Consider the following 17,154-nt stretch of genomic DNA (forward strand, 5'->3'; position numbering starts at 1 on the left):
AAAGCTAATAGTCAGGACTTCCATTAGGCTACGGAAAATAAGTGTCAGGACATTGTGGGGAGGTCGACCCCCTCCGAAACAGAAGATGGGACCATTAACAACAGCTTAAGAGCCATGACGTTGGAGCACTGATCACTCTCAGAACTTTTGCCCTCACCGAATGGTAAAGGATGATGATACAACTGGCACTTTACCGGGGAATTGCTCAGGATGAGCAGCCTTTAGGAGGGAGCAGCTGGATAGTAATCACTGAGAACCAATTACAGACGTCACAAACACAGCCCTCAGAAAAGAAGAAATGGTAGTATGCCTGTAGGCTATTCGGAATGAACAGCCTTTAAGGAGAGCACAATGTAACATGTACTGCCATTACTAGGCAACAGCTGTGAGATAAGTAAATATACCAGATACTAGATAACGCATTCACAAACAAAACACATTCCCATGGTTAACAACTTCAGCAACAATAGATGAGTCACTCAAAAACATGACAATATATAATATACATAACTCCTTGAAGATTTCTTTTACTGGCATCCCGCATACCCTTACAGCTACATTTAAATGGCTGCAAATCCATGTGGGTGCAGCATAGTTACAGAAAATAACTAGATTTTAGATCTCATCTAGTGTATATCAGTAAATAAAATCATGTCTTTGGTTAAGAAAGATAGAAAAGAACAATGAGGCTGCAATCTGTTGATCACAAGATGAAAGAGTAGCTCAATCTATGTACAAACTCAAAAATTACTCAGAGACATGGTACAGCTGTTTGCACAGAGCAGCCAACCATGTTTTGGAAAGAATGTTACTTGACAATGACTTATGATAAATAATCAAGATAATTTCTTTTTCTCAGCCAATATCGTGAGATACAGCAATAAACTGAGTTAATGCTGGTACACACAGATGCACATGCATATATATACCTTTATATTACTGTCTCAATGTAATTTTTATTTCTGTCATTAGTATATGTCCTATCTTAGTACAACATGAAGAAAGCAGTCTTCTGGGATTTGGCACCGTGTATATGTGGTGTTAACCGACGTTAAGAGACCGTGAGAACCGGTAAAAGCAGTCTGCTTTTACCGGTTCTCATGATCTCTTTGCTTGCAGATTCTTATATATATTTTTTTTCTTCTACCCTGAAGATGGAGGCGATACGTTCCTCCGAAACGTCGGTTAACACCACATATACACGGTGCCAAATCCCAGAAGACTGCTTTCTTCATAGTCACCGCTGTGAAAGCCTCAAATCTTACTTAGTACAACATGTTTTTGAAATACAAGGCCATCATCAGGTATATGTGTCTCCAAAACGTTGTTCTATATATAAAAAATCATATGATAATGAGACATGTAAATCCATTGTTAGGCAACGGCCACAACACACACACGATCCAACACGCAACAATGGAACAATGAGGTTATGCAACCCACTTCTAGGCAATGGCACAATGACTTCAGTCACAACAGTGCTTAGCTATCACCTGATGTGTTTTCTGTAGGTCTGTGTCGAAGGTTTACAGGGGCCAACAAAGGTCATCTGCAGGCAGTCATAAGCTGGAGGAGTGAGTAGTAAGCAGCAGAAGCAAGCAAGCAGTAAGCTTGAGGAATCCATGAGAGCTTTTAGTTGAGCTCTGAGGTTCCATGGTGATTTAACAAGGAATGGCAAGAGGATTTGAAGTGCTAGTTTCAGTGTTGAGATCCGCTGCCAGAAGATGACTAGTGAAGATGGATAATCGTAGTGCAAGTGTAACAGTGAACTGTTAACTGTGTAAATCAGTGATAGCGCTGTAATAAGTGTGATAAAGATAACTTGTAACCAAAGTGCTAATAAATCCAATCATCCATTCTAGAAGCCATTATTTTTGTCACGCATACCCCCTACATGTGACTATATAATGTCCAAAAAGTCAATAATTGTATTAATCTGAATGATTTTCTCATGTATCAATTTAATGATCTTCAAGAGTACAGAACAATGTGTTTGCATAACATTTTGCATGATCATTCTTCCTAAGCAGGTTCTGGAAGTCTTTCTAAACTACTCCCCGAAGGAAAGGAAGAAGTTTCTCTTCAAGAACAATCCAGTTGCTTCTTCCTAAATGACACCCCTCTCCTGCGCCCTCTATACAGAAAATGGCTGCTTCCCATTTCCCATCCACTGGGGCCCAAATGGTTGTTATTTTCCTACCAAGTTCAAATCTCCCACATGTGAGAAAAAATTACAGTGGACTGTGAAAATGGCCATTTTTGGTACATTCTTCACAAAACTCCAACTTTCTCATAAAAACAACCTTGGGTCCCTGGGAAGTCTGTCTTCTCACTATTCCATTCCCGCCTGTGGCGATAAACCAGCATGCCCATTACAAAGGCCGCTTCTTGTCCACTTTTGTTCATTTCTTCCCATTAGCCAGGACCATGTTCCTTTCTTCTTTACCACTCTCTTTGGGTTACATGACCACCCTCCTCGTAGAATGACCTCATAAACAAGCCCATTCCTGAACCCATGCAATTCAACATAAAGATGCAGGTAGCATGTACTTTCAAAATATTGGTATCTGCACAAAAAGTACAGTGTCACAACCCAGAAGACCACAATCTTAACAATCACCACCATGGAAACCTCAAAACTTGTACAGCTCAAATGTGTGCTTTACTGCAAAATAACAATACACATTTATTCCTGCAAGGGCTGAAGATGTATGAATTTCTTATGATTAACATTTTTAAATCTGCTGTGTCTCAGCTGAGCTCACCACCTCAGGAGTAGAAAGGAAACAATTTCCCTGTCACTTCTGACTTGCTGGAATGGGCAGAAACTCATGGGAACGTCTTAAACAATTTTGTAAGCAGTGATGAAACCTGGATCTACAGTTAAGATCATTAAACAATGCAGCTATCTTCAAAGTGGAGATCATGTTCCTTGCAGTAACCGTAAAATGCTCTCCATTGCACAGCAACACCAAAGTGAAGGTGTTTTCCCTGTGAACCATGATATGCTCCACAATGTTAGTATATTACCAGCAAGTCTATTTACAGTGGCTGAGATGTCTATGTGACTCATATATCATAAACAGCTACAAAAGTATAAATTCTGCAAGTAGCAAACCAAAATGTGAGAAGTAACTCGCCCACTCAGCCCAAAGTGTGCAGCAATTATCAGCTAAACCAGTATTCCACAAATGAGACAGCCTCTGTACTCACCAGATGTCTCACCCTGACCTTTCTCCATTCCTTAAACTTGTCAAGACCTTCAAAAACAAAAATTTGATGATGTGAAAAACTGAAATGAATACAATGAAGATGCTATCAGCTCTTGACAATTCCTAAAAGAAACGAAGTTCTCAGAATTGTCTGAAGCACTGCAAGAATGCTGCAACACATGTGTTATGTGCTAACAGATATTAAGCTGTCATGCCCGTAAGTACACTATTGTAACGTGAATGGTGCAACAGGAAGTAGGATCACGTGAACTCTGTGGTCTCGCAAGTGACGTCACATACCCCCACCCCTTCCATTATTATGCAATGCTCGGTAAACACTCCGTCGCCTCCCACGGTGACATAACAGCACTTCTCACAGTGATGTAACAGGGGACACTGCGGTTACTACACAGAAATAAACAACTTTCGGCAGCGTTCCCCAGCAATGCCTGTAAACATGACGTTACGCACCAGTGGTAGCTATTGTGTAACTGTTTTCTGTGTTGTCAGTGCGGAAGCTACTAGAGCTGTGAGTAGTGAGTATTGAGCCAGTTACTACAGAGCGTAAACAGTCAGCTGCAGTCTAGCAGTCGCTGAGTTGAGTTGTATCGAGTGAATGGAAATGACTATAGGACAAATATTTGTGATACTGCCGATGGCAGTAGTTGTGAGATGGTGAATTGTGTAACTGTGAGAGCGAGTGTTCAATAAATTCACTATATCCATTAAGGCATGAAGTTATTTGTCGCGTGACATACACCCAACACGTGACAATATCTTACTTTTCACAGACTTAGCCTAAACACTTTTGAACAGGCTTCACAGATACCAAAGACTTCATGGATGAAAATTTCAGAATTTGACTATAATGTTTTCAAATTAATCACTTACTGGTATTTGCAGAGCCCCTATAAATCCAATAGGCTTCTCTGATGGAGAATGACAGCTAGTAACTTGGCTGTCTTCCCTTTGCAATCGTCGTGTCAATTCCTGCTGCAACAACAAAGCAGCATAATAAGAGCAGGAAAGACAACAGAATCTTCTTTTAAAAATCATACCATAAATTCTACACATATTACAAACACACTTGCCACTTATCCAGAGGTGGTTTAAGAGTTCAAAGGGTCCCAGGGCACTGAAAAACGTGGTGGGGTATGAGTGTGTTTCTGATGCTGTATTACTGATTAGGACCAGTGAAGAGAGACAGCAGAAAACATATTGTTTATGTTTCAACTAAAGCCTTTGGGGCCCTTCATCCCCTCATGCTAGAAAAGTTCCATGCCTGTCTTGCACACAGATTCAACAATCTGTGGGTCCCTAGGAAACAGCTTACTTCTTCTAAGCCTCCATCCCCCTACTACTTTAAAGGTAAAAGGTAAAGATATACCTGTAACAGGTTGTGAAGGCCCATTGGGTTGTGAGGCACTGACGCTCCCACATTTTCTAGGCAATCAGCGGTGAGGTTGTCAGCCTTACAGGCTGGATGCTGGACTCCCTTTACACCAGGAAGATTCCTGGTACTCATTCCTGTTACAGACTGAGTTGACCTCATAGGGATTGGAGCCCGCTACCTTCTGGCTTGTAGCACAGTGTCTCAACCAACTCTACTACCACGTGCCCCACTACTGTAAAGGACCTATCCTAAATTCCATGCATGTATCTACCTAGGAAGATTATTGATCAGCAGTTCTATTGGAAAGAGAGAATTTATTTGGTTGCATGGCATAGCATATAACAAAATAACACACAAACATTCACTTTTTTAATTTTCATTAGAATGAAGTGTGGTCATTTGTATATATTTTTTCATTAACAAATTTAATTTTCATTGTAACGAACAACTTACATTTGCAAGTTCAACAACTTTCACATGTAAAGAACATGGGAATTCAATTTTATGAATTTTCACCTTATGAACAATTCTCATGGAACAAATTACCTTAACAAATTGAGGGATGCCTGTAGTTTATTAAAGGCACATGTGAAGTTGTCCCTGTGCTTAACTAATTAACTACTATGTTGTGAAGATGTATGGGGGAACAGATGTATATATCTTGTTTAGAAAACACTGCATCAGCTAGCTGGCAGATGTTTTTTAAAACATTTTTGGCTTGTTTGGTTAATATATGTGCATCCACTGCTTTGACTGCTCTCTGGTTTCAACATCCACAAATGAAACCCAGGTTTCATCACCTGTTGTTGCTCATATGTAGTGACTGAGAAATTTATGGCCATCTTTGTGGTATCACTCTAAAAAAGTCAAAGCCTAAACCATTTTCTGCCTTTTGTGTGCACCCATGAGCAAATTCAGAACCCATCTTGATAAAATACTTGTGATAGCCTAGCCTAACTGTTGTAATCTCATCAAGAACAGTGAGTGAAATTTGTGGAAATTCACATGAAAGTCATGAAATTGTGAAGCACTGTCTTTCACAAATATTTTGGTCAACACTTTGAACAAGATTATCACTAACTACAGATGGTCAATCACTTTGCTCATCATGAACATCCGTTCGCCCATCTTTGAACATTCCACACCATTGTTTTACAGTTCCTTCACTCATTACATTTTGGCCATAAATTGTGCATAATTCACTAAGGATTTCTACAGCACTTATGTTTTTAGCACAGAGAAAGCGGATAACAGCACAAATTTCACAGGTGGCAAGATTATCGATTGCAGGACATATCATAACTCACTCTGCAAAGAAAATAACAAATACTAGGTGACCAGTTATGTGACGGTTTAAAAGGAAATTAGTCATGTGACGCTACCTCGTGCAAGATCTCCCCCGCTTGTACATCAATTACCCTAAATAAACGAAGGTTACTTTCCGAATAGCCTTGTATATGAATTGGTCTTTCAGAGACTTTGTTTCATAATTCTATAATGACACATGGATGAGATTTGAATTTAAAAAATGGAGGAACAATTACAAAACTAAACACTGCAGTAAAAAATTTAAAATGCCCATGAAATTTTAATGTGCCACTGCAGGAGATACAAAAACATAAATACATACACTTAACTGGTTAAGGAAATGTAAGTTGGCATTATGGCTAGGTTTTCATCTAATCACTTAAGGTATAACAAGAAAATGTAAGCTGGTATTGTGGCCATGTCCATTCTCATTACCCAGTGTAAAACAGCATGTAAGTTAGTGCTGTGGCCACATCTGTTCTCATTCTCAGTGTAAGTAAAGGTATCCTTGTAACAGGCCGTGGAGGTCCATAGGATTGTGATATGTTGAGGTTCCCACATTTTCTAGACAATCGGCTCATAGATCGCAGTAAGACTGTCAGCCTTAAGCACTGGCCGCCCTTTACCCCCAAGAACATTCCAAGAATATTCCTGGTACTCATCTCCGTTAGAGGATGAGTCGACCCCAGGGTCATAGTGAGGCTGGAAGGATTAGGTAAATTGAAAAAAAAAAAAAATCCAATGACCTCATCGGGATTCAATCCCACAACCTTCTGGCTTGTAGCATAATGCCTCACCTAACTACACTGCCACGTGCAACAAGTAAATGAAATTTGTCACTGTGACCACATCTGTTCTTAAGGAATTACAAGCGGGACTGTGGCTATATCGGTTCTCATCACTAAATGTACAACAGTGATATGTCAGCAAAGATTGTGGTCATCCATAACTGTTCTCGTCATTCACTGTATAACATGGAAACATACACTACTACTGCAGCCTTACCTGTTTTTGTCATCCACTGTACAAGAAGACTACAGTGTCACAAGAAAGACCATAGTCTATTCAACAGTGGTAGTCCACTTTGAAGACTTCAACAGAATTAGTACAATTTGCCAGATTTCAATACAAAAAAACCCATTTGACAGATTTCAACAGAAGTCAAAAATGAGAATTCATGTAAGTAATCGGCATTTCCCAAGGACAGTTTTATCACTGAAGTACGAGTTATTCCTTCAATCTTGCATTACAGAATACTGTTGCGTAAGCAACAGGGCTGCGGGCACGTACATAACCCTCTCTTTCAGGAAACACTGAGGAAGAGGACTCAGGGGTGAAGTACACTGAAATAATAGTGAACTGAAACAAGCTGACATCAAGATCTTACATGGCTACTGACTATGAGAAAACAGCAGTTCCTGAATAGAATAAACATAATATGAACCTTCACCACCATGAAAACCTCAGATCTTACACATTCTTATACCTTTCACTACCCATCATCTCCCCACGACACAGTAACTGCCTCCACTACTACAATACTGAAATTAGTAACTAAATAAAAGAACAGCCAATCTTACAATTTCCAAATCTCGCAGAATTCCAAAAAACTTTACCCTGTTAATGTCAGAATGAAATTCAGCTATGTCCACTTACGGTGCTATGGTTGTGCTGATGATGGTTTCCATACTTCCAAGACTGGTATGCATTTCCCTTCAGAAAACAGAGACACAAGTAAACAAAAACTGAGGTTTTCATACAACATATTATATAAAAGACATTACACCTAGGACAATAAACATTACGTACTTGTGTACTACCAGCACCTTTTCAATTTCTTCTCAATAAAATCGCCTAAACCCATTTATGTCAAATATTTTCTCATGCAATAAATGTTACACAAGAAAATGTTTGCCAAACTGAAGCAGAATTCTCTAATTTCAGTACATATTCATACTGGCAAGAAATGCCTACGCCAGATGTTGGTAAAAGACATGTGAGTATCGCAGAAGGCTGTGGTAAAGCAAACTTTTGCAGTTTACTGCAAAACTAAGACCAATGATGTACTCCTTTGTGCAATTATGCACTCTTGGTGAAACATACCAGTTTCACAACACAGCACATGTGCTTTCTTGGCCCACTATGACAGGCTGTCGTATAGTTGCTTACTTTGTGGTCGTTACCTAGCAACGAGTCTATATGCCACAATATTATGTGTATAACGACTGCTAAGCAACAGGTCAGTAAACACATTCCTGCTATGCAAGTACATGCAACAATGGGACACCTTTGCTAGGCAGTGGAGCTGTAGACACGTTCCTTAACAACAGAAGGTGCTTTCTGTGGGGCCCATGCCGAGTTATAAAAGGACAGAGTTAGATGATGGGACAGAGTACAAAGATTTTGTGTGGGAGTTACAATGACAGTCAGACCGTGGTAAACCCAATGCTAGGATACGGCTAATGAAGACTGATAATCCTAGTGCTTGTGCAGCGGTGAACTGCAAAGTGTGTAGAGGACTGATAGCTTTGTAATTGCCTGTAGTCCCAAACTGTGTGAATATAAAAGCTGCAATAAAGCCAATCATCCAATTCATAACCCATCTTACAAGTAACCCCCTGCGTGCGACAATATTTTAAGAGCAAGAAACTGAAGTGTGGTCTTGTGCAAAAAAATATACTGCTGTTGAAGTTGTCCCTGTGCTTAACTAATTAAGTACTATATCACAAAGGCACATGTGGAGTGGATGTATGGATCCACATTTTCTTGACCTCGGCACTATCTGGAGGTGAGTGGTCAGCTTCACACCCTGGCAGCTTTGCTCCCAGAGAAAGAGCCTCTGTTACCGATTGGATAGGAAGATGGGTGGACCCCAGAGCCAATCCAGACAACATGGAGAAGAGAAAATTCTTGATCATACCAGGACTCAAACTCTGACCCATCAGTTGTCCAGTACGTAGCTAGTTGCTATACCAACATAAATAGTAACTCTTCTATAAGTGATCCTACAATCAAAGCAATGGAAGTAGGAACAGTAAAGACAACAAATGTGAGAAAGAACATACTACAAGACAACACACACTACAATTGATATATCATTCCATACCAGCTGCTACCTTCATACAGTTACAGTGTATGTTACAGTGTGTTCACCTGATATGTGTCATCAGCTTCACAGCCTACAAGACTATACAATACTGCAGCAATTAACATAATAAGTTTATTGATAAAATTACATAGTAATTCACCTCATCTATTACACTCTCTGTGTTGTCAGCTTCATAGCTCATAAAACCATCCTGAGGTTCTTCTGTGGACACCCTCTCGTACCCTTGAGAAACAGATCGCTCTGAAGACACCTGAATGACAAACACGAGGCACCAGTCATGTTTACAGACTATACTTAAAGACTTTCAGCATAAATGGACATGTGATATAAAATGTTTTAGCTATTAACAATTGTATGATTAATTGAGAATATTACATGTAACATCAACATACAAAACTGTAATTTTCAAAGTGATCCCCTTAGATTTTAATGAAATATGGAGAGACTATAGAACCTAAAAAGTGAATGAAAATTAAAAATTTTACTCATCTATGACTTATATGATTTTTTGGTAGAAATTCAGAAATTAAACTAGGAGTTATGGGTAGATCTATTTCCTCTGATACAATATAGACTGCACAGAAAACGAAAAAATCAGAGGGTAAGGGGGACACAGACAGCAAGGTGACCTCACAAGCCTTCTTTCCTTATTTTGAAAAAATAAAAATAGGCTTATGATATCACCATGTTGTCTGTGTCTCTATGACCCCCCCCCCATCAATTTTTGAANTTGAAAAATTTTACAAAGCTTGGTATGCATATCATGGCTTCTAAGTCCATCTCGATGGCATATTTCATAAATCCTTCCCATCAGTCTGTGTGTTGGTATGTGTATCGCCCTACCAATTACTATGCAACAGCTCAGTAAAAACGTTACTGTGGCAATGAATACACATGCAACAATAGAAGAATTGTTGGGTATGTCGTTTTCTACGTGGTCCATGTCATATCAAAGTAAAGAAGGTGAGTAGCTCTTCCCAGAACTTCTTTTCTTTAAAAATAAGTAAAATAGAATAAACACACACACAGCAAGACAATCTCATAAGCCTAAACAACTGGGGGGGGGGGGATACAAAGACAGGTCNAAGACAGGTCAACAGGCACAGATGAACACACAGACAGCAAAGTGATCTCATAAGCCTTCTATTATTTTCAAAATAAGGAAAGTGTTCTAAAAATGGCATCTTTTGCATGACAGAACAAATTACTCTATGGTCATACATGAACTACAAAACTCACTTGAAAGCTAATCCATTTTACATGACATTCTGTGACCCCAAAAAAGAAGTCATTCACTTCTAACTTTTAATTCTTTTTTAAATTACTGCAATAGCTAAACAGCTATGATTTGGAATTTTCACTCACTTTGATTCAGTCTACAAGATCACCAAATTTCTTTGCTATCTCAACAGGTTAAGTTGTGACAACAAAGAAGCAAACTCCCTGGTGACTATAGTTATATACTGCAATTGGTTACAGAATGTACATGACCACATTGCAGATGCCTTCAATACTTTTTTACTAGCAATTACAGAAAATCTAAACTTGCATCAAGAAGTGGGAGATAATGTCATTTCATTTTTAAGAGAGGCATTTCCTAGAAAATTCCCTGGTATTAAATCCATTCCAACCACTGAAACTGAAATAAAAAGTATAATACATTCCCTCAAAACAAAAAACTCTTCAGGTTATGATGGAATAACAAGTAAAATTTTAAAAGTTTGTGCATCTCTATTCAGTAGCCCATTAAATCACATCTGTAATCACTCACTATCCACAGGGATCTTTCCTGATCATCTTTAAGATTTCAGTAGTAAGACCACTATATAAAAAAGGGGACAAGACTAGTATGTCAAACTGGCCAATTTCACTGCTAACTACTTCCTCTAAAGTACATGAAAAAGTTATGCACAATAGGTTAAGCCATTATTTTCAGAGTAACATTATACTAGTCCCAGAACAATTTGGCCTTAGGAAAGGAATTTCCATTGAAAATGCAGCCTTTAAGTTAACAGACAGTGTGTTGAAATCTATTAATCAAAATATGCATGTTGGTGGAATATTCTGTGACTAGGCAAAGTCTTTTGACTGTGTAAATCATGAAATTTTATTAACTACATTACACTTTTTTGGCATTCAAGGAACAACATTAAGTTGGTTCAGATCCTACCTAACAGACAGAAAACAAAAGATTGAATAAAATCATCAAATTCAATCCAAAGTACCTACTCAAACTGGGGAATAATAAAACATGGAGTTCCACAGGGGTTAATTTTGGGGTGTTTGCTTTCATAATTTATATAAACGACCTCCCTCCTACACTAAGGACCTCATGAGTACCTATAATATTTGCAGATGACACTAGTGTTATGACTTCTGGTAAAAATTTAGATGATTTCTGCATGTTATCAAGCAAGGTTCTTTCACAAATGAGTAATTGGTTTTCTGCAAACAAGCTGTCCCTGAACCTAGAAAAAAACAAATATAAGAAAATATATAACAAAGAAAATCACCACAACATCCATTAAACATAGGATATAATGATAAATATATAGAAGAGGGAGTAAACACAAAATTCCTTGGCTTGCAAATCGATAATCATTTAAACTGGAAAAACCATATTGATCAGTTGATTATAAAGTTAAGTACAGCATGTTATGCAGTTAGATTCATGTTACATATTAGTAACACTGACACTCTCAAATCAATCTATTTTGCTTATTTTCATTCTTTAATGAAGTATGGAATAATTTTCTGGGGTACTGTCATCTGACAGTAAAAAGGTATTTACATTGCAAAAGAAAACTGTTAGAATCATGATGGGTGTCAAATCCTGTAATTCCTGTAAAGATCTATTTAAGATACTACAGATCTTAACTTTTCCTTGTGAATATATATATTCATTAATAAACTTAATTACAAATAACGAAGAACATTTTCAGACGAATGCGGATGGACACAGTGTTAACACAAGACACAAACACTGTCTTTATAAACCAACTTCTAACCTCTCATGCTTTCAGAAAAGTGCATATTATGCTGGGATCAAAATTTCTAATAACCTGCCATCTGATCTCAAAGGTCTTATGAATGGAAAGGCACGATTTAAAATAGCACTGAAACAATACTTAAATACACATTCATTCCATTCTGTTGATGAATACCTATTGTCTAGAAAATAACTTATGTATCTTTAAATAGCCTTGTGTGTAGTCACTCTGTATTCTTGGTTTCTCTTGTGTGAGAACTCCATTGGGACTGTACATATTGTAACGTGTTTCGTTACTGAAGACGCCGTTCGGATTGTTAATTGGTTTATTTAACAACCTACAAGTTGTAACTACAATTGATTATAACCCTGTTGCGGGGTTTCACACTTTTAACCCTATTCGCAATAATCTGTTCACTCTATCTTCAGTAGTTTACACGTATTCACAGTATGGGAGCTATATAAGTGTCAATGTATTACACACTCCCAATTACTTCTCAGCTATCACAAACTATTGCTGATTAATACGCGTCCGGTTCTTCTTTCCACGACTGCTGCCATACTCCAACTGTGTTGCTCCGGCTCACACACTCCCCTGATCACACACTAACTGTGTCACTCCTGATCACACACTAACTCTTGCTTGCTGCTCAGCCGGCTTTTATTCCGTTCGCTATTGCCTGTTGCCCGTGTCAACAGCGGCATTGCGTGTCTCATCACAGTAGGAAGTGGTGCCACATAGCCCAGGGTGGGGGGTGGAGTGCTGACTCACCTGCTACGTCACCGTGGCCAGAGCTGCCACGTCACTGATGGGGGAGGGAGGGGCTGTCCTCCATTGAGCAACGTCACAATATATTTTGTATTTATATGACATATTCCACATCTTACAGTCATTTTGACTAACTCTGGATCCACGGAATGCAATGCAATGTAATGTAATGTACTGGCATCAAGCATATGCTGACAGAAATTTTCACATGTAGGCAACTCATCAACATGAGGACTATAACTATAACATGGAAAAAGAAACAGTTCACTCAAAAGTGGTTCTTCATATGGGTGACTAAAAAAGATTATAAGTAATGTTATTACAGAGTACAATTTTCCAGGATATAACACCATGAAGTCTCGTAGAAGTTCACTAAACCTTCAAAGCAACACTGGGGAAATTGTTACCTGCTTATGTGGTGTCACCTACCAGAAAACAGTACTTATCACAATCACTGCCATCAGAACCTCAAATCCAGTGTCAATACAAGGTGTGGGAATTGCCTTCACAATAAGTAGGAACAATTTTTACAATTCACAAACAATTCTACTGCAACTTAATAACCATTTCTCTCTCATTTTAAAATTTGTATACACTGAGATTAGGCATCAGAGATTATGTTCTGATTGGGATGGGGCAAAGCAGAACAGACTAATACAAAAATTACAGAACAGAATCCCATAGAACACTCTGAACGTGAAGATACTAGATGTAACAAAGAGGACAGACTGCGACAAGAACTTTCCAACTGAGAGCTAATTCAAAAGAAAGAGCAAAGAGGCTGTTATGAATCAAAGAAAGAAGGGGAGGTTGCTAAAAGTCAAAGAACAGATTTTATGAGCCACACAGAGAAACAACACAATAGGAGAAAGATGACAATCATCAATATATTTTCCATAATCAGTACAAGAATTCTAAATATCCTGCAATTCAGTAGTGTTAGTCACAAACCTGGTCTGGTAGAGGACAATCCACATCAACTGGCCTGACAACCAGGAAAAGGAATATCACAAATCCCATACCAGCTATCAGGACACCTGGCACAATGAATGAAAGACTCCAGTCCCCTTCCACATATTCACCAGCTATTAGAGAACCAAGAATGTTTCCCAATGAAGTGTGAGAGTTCCAGAGACCAAATATAATACCTACAAGAGATACAAGCAAGTTCAATTAAATAACAAGACTCCAAGATCATGGCTTTCAATAACTTCAGCACCTATGTTAGTTGCTTCATTAGTTTCCCAGTTATGACAAAGAGATGTGAAGTCATTCCATGCAGACAGTACAACATCAAGAACTATTTACATTTATTTATCATTTCATGGATCCAATCATCTCCCTGTATGGCTGGATATAAAACATGTCACATATTACAAATTCATGATGACTACACATCATTCGTCCTTGGTCCAATAAAATATAAAATCAAGCCTGAGACAGAATAGCTCAAGTTGTCAGAACAACACACACAGGTCATGGAAAAACCACAATAAAATTCACACCTTGCCATTCCACACATGCTGGCAAGCCATATCATCCAAACAGTTACATTATAAAATATTAAAATTCATAACAAAAAACATACATCATACTTACTACTACACTTACAACAAGCAAGTCTCAACACTGTATAATTCACACACACAGACCATTTATTAACTCTTAACTTTTGAGCAACTTACATGCTTGACAAATTCATCAACTGAGTGAAATACGTTACTTTGCGAATGATTTCGTAAAACAAACCTAAATTGCTTTTTATCATTTTTTAAAACTGTGATATTTGATGACAGAGTATTAAATAGCTTGACGCCTGAATAATACACCCCTCTCTGATAGGATGATAAATGTGTTTAAGGTATATGAAGGTGGTCATTCCTTCTGGTACAAATCACATATGCAGAGTTACTGGTTTGAAACTTATTCAGATTATTAACAACAAATGCCATCAATGAGAGCAAATATACACATGGGATTGGTAGTATGTCAAGCTTTTTAAATAAATCTCTATATGTATGAGCTGGGCCCACTCCCACCATTATTCTTATTATTTTCTTTTGTATAACAAAGACCTTATGACTGTCTGATGTATTTCCCCAATATGATGGCAACTTTCAAGCATTCAAAGATTTACATACTAAATGAAGGTCAACAGCAACATGCTCCTGCTGAAAATCAGCAAGTTCACACATGAACTGTACCAACAGCAAAGTGAGTAATGAAATGAAATGAATTCTCTCTCTGTTCTGTGGTTTTGTTACTGACAAATTGTGCAATGTTAGTTCCTTTAAGACTTAAAAAGGTATCCATTCACAGCTGAGTTGTAGCCTGCTTTAAGCATAACAGCACATTTTCTCACCTCTTTTTCTTCTGCCAAACCAATTTCCAATAACTGTAACAACTCCAGGCCATCCAGTTGATTGAACAACACCAGACAAGATCTGTAAATTGAAAACAGCATGCTTGTCTTTGTACACCTTCACACAAACAGTATCCAACCCAAACACAACTGTGTCAATCTGTCCAAGCATTCTTCCTTTCAGTTTGTGCCGAGTTCTATATCTATATCTCATCAGACAGCAAAAAGGTATTTACAGTGTCAAATCCCATAATTCTTGTAGAGATCTATTTAAGAGACTAGAGATCTTAAGTGTTCTACATTAATATGTATTTTCATTAACGAACTTCATTACAAATAACAAAGAACATTTTCAGACTAATGCAGGTTACACAGTGCTAACACAAGACACAAGCACTATCTTCATAAAAGGACTGCTACCTATCATGCTTTCAGAAAACCTGGGATCAAATTTTTCAATAATCTGCCATCTGATCTCAAGACTTACGAATTAAAAAACATGATTTAAAACAGTACTTAACACACCAATTCTACTCTGTTTATGAATACCCATTGTCTAAAAAATGATTCATCTATTTCGAGGATGTGTGAACAGTATAAGTTGACAGTATGGATGTATGTATGTGGATGTATTTTTGAAGAACCTTAAGTGTAACCACTGTGTTTTCTTATGTGAAAACTTCAGTTGTACTGTACATATGTTTTTGTATTTATATGACATGTTCCACACCCTACAGTCCTTCTCACTAACTCTGAATCCAGGAAATGCAACATAATGTAATGTAATAATAAAATTCATAGCATCAGTGAAACAGACCTCTTATCATTTTAATACAGTGGTTTCACTTTTGATTTATTAAGCCATTATGGGAAAGCTTCACCTGTCATAAAGTAGGCTTTATGAGTTCTGCCCAGAACCCCTTTTTCACTCTGTAACCACACAAAAAAACTCTCTTACCTGTATAAGTGTGAAGTACCACATGTAGTGAATTCCATATGACTTTGCTATGCCAAAAAGATAGGTGAAAAGTCCAGACGTAATCATACCAAGTGCAAGAAAGTATCGCAGATTAGTCCGTTCTGCTAAAAAGCCACTGCGATAACAAACATGAATAATCACATCAGAACATGAAACTCAACTGGCAAAGGAGACATGGTTCTGTTCAACATGTGTGTCCACTCAGAAATGTTTGCAGAGCCCTGACATAATTCTTCAGCATACTGAAGGCCAACCTTTCTATCATCAAGGGATACTTCATACCTTGACCAAAATAAAGCGTGCAACTACCAAAATTTTCATTTGTACTCTCTTAGCTGTAGTGTTGCAGTATTCAGTCATTAATCATTCTCTGAAGTGTAACATTATAGCTTGTCAAGGGAATCTTCCCCTTGTTATGAAGGCCTTATACTGCAAATTTTCCACTGGATTAAAATTTTATGTGGACGGTTCCCTTGGGGGTAAAGTGGCCAGAGCAAAATGCTGACCATTCACCTCCATCCAATGTCTAAGCCAAGGATGAGGGGAGCTTTACCTCCACCCCATCCTATATCTTCATGGTGTGGTACATAATTAAGAACAGGGTCAACTTTACTATTACATCTTTATAACTTTTAACGATAACTGATGATTGATTTTAATGAAGGTTTCATTGAATATCAGACTTGTCATATGGCCTACTGTGGTCAAAATTACATTATGTGATATCATGGGAGAGGTTAAACAGTAGCTCTGCTCTATTATAATTCCTTACCTAAGGAACATAGAGGCTGCATATGAGAACAAGTAAGCTGAATCTAAGGCTCCCAATAGTGTAGCAGCATTTTTATCGCCTGGAAAGGAATATAAAATTAACTTACTAACATGATGATCTATAAATCAGAGTTAAGCAGCTTCTCTTAGCAATTGTAAGGATGTATGCAAAGTCATCTGATAATACAGTTAGTATTTGAAAAACACAATCTTCTCAATTCATGTATATACGTGGTCTGTCCAAAATGAAACAGAACTAGTT

At 37.9% G+C, this 17,154-nt stretch overlaps 1 protein-coding gene across 4 annotated transcripts in view; it reads right to left on the reverse strand.

Annotated features, from left to right (window-relative positions):
- The window catches only part of LOC111862432 (glucose-6-phosphate exchanger SLC37A2), a 36,056-nt gene that overhangs the window by 13,825 nt on the left and 5,077 nt on the right, over positions 1-17,154 (reverse strand). The window contains exons 3-9 of one of the 4 annotated variants that reach the window (XM_023847822.2): positions 16,894-16,972; positions 16,101-16,236; positions 15,143-15,224; positions 13,732-13,928; positions 9,162-9,272; positions 7,570-7,626; positions 4,104-4,202 (exon numbers count right to left, since the gene is read on the reverse strand). In XM_023847822.2, the coding sequence (XP_023703590.1) occupies positions 4,104-4,202; positions 7,570-7,626; positions 9,162-9,272; positions 13,732-13,928; positions 15,143-15,224; positions 16,101-16,236; positions 16,894-16,972 (761 nt within the window). Of the gene's footprint in view, positions 1-4,103; positions 4,206-7,569; positions 7,627-9,161; positions 9,273-13,731; positions 13,929-15,142; positions 15,225-16,100; positions 16,237-16,893; positions 16,973-17,154 lie in introns of all 4 variants that reach the window. The other 3 variants (XM_023847821.2, XM_033750660.1, XM_023847823.2) reach the window with 3 other exon arrangements.

This window comes from Cryptotermes secundus, unplaced genomic scaffold (assembly GCF_002891405.2).
Source record: "Cryptotermes secundus unplaced genomic scaffold, Csec_1.0 scaffold741, whole genome shotgun sequence".
NCBI classification, from domain to species: Eukaryota; Metazoa; Arthropoda; class Insecta; order Blattodea; family Kalotermitidae; genus Cryptotermes; species Cryptotermes secundus.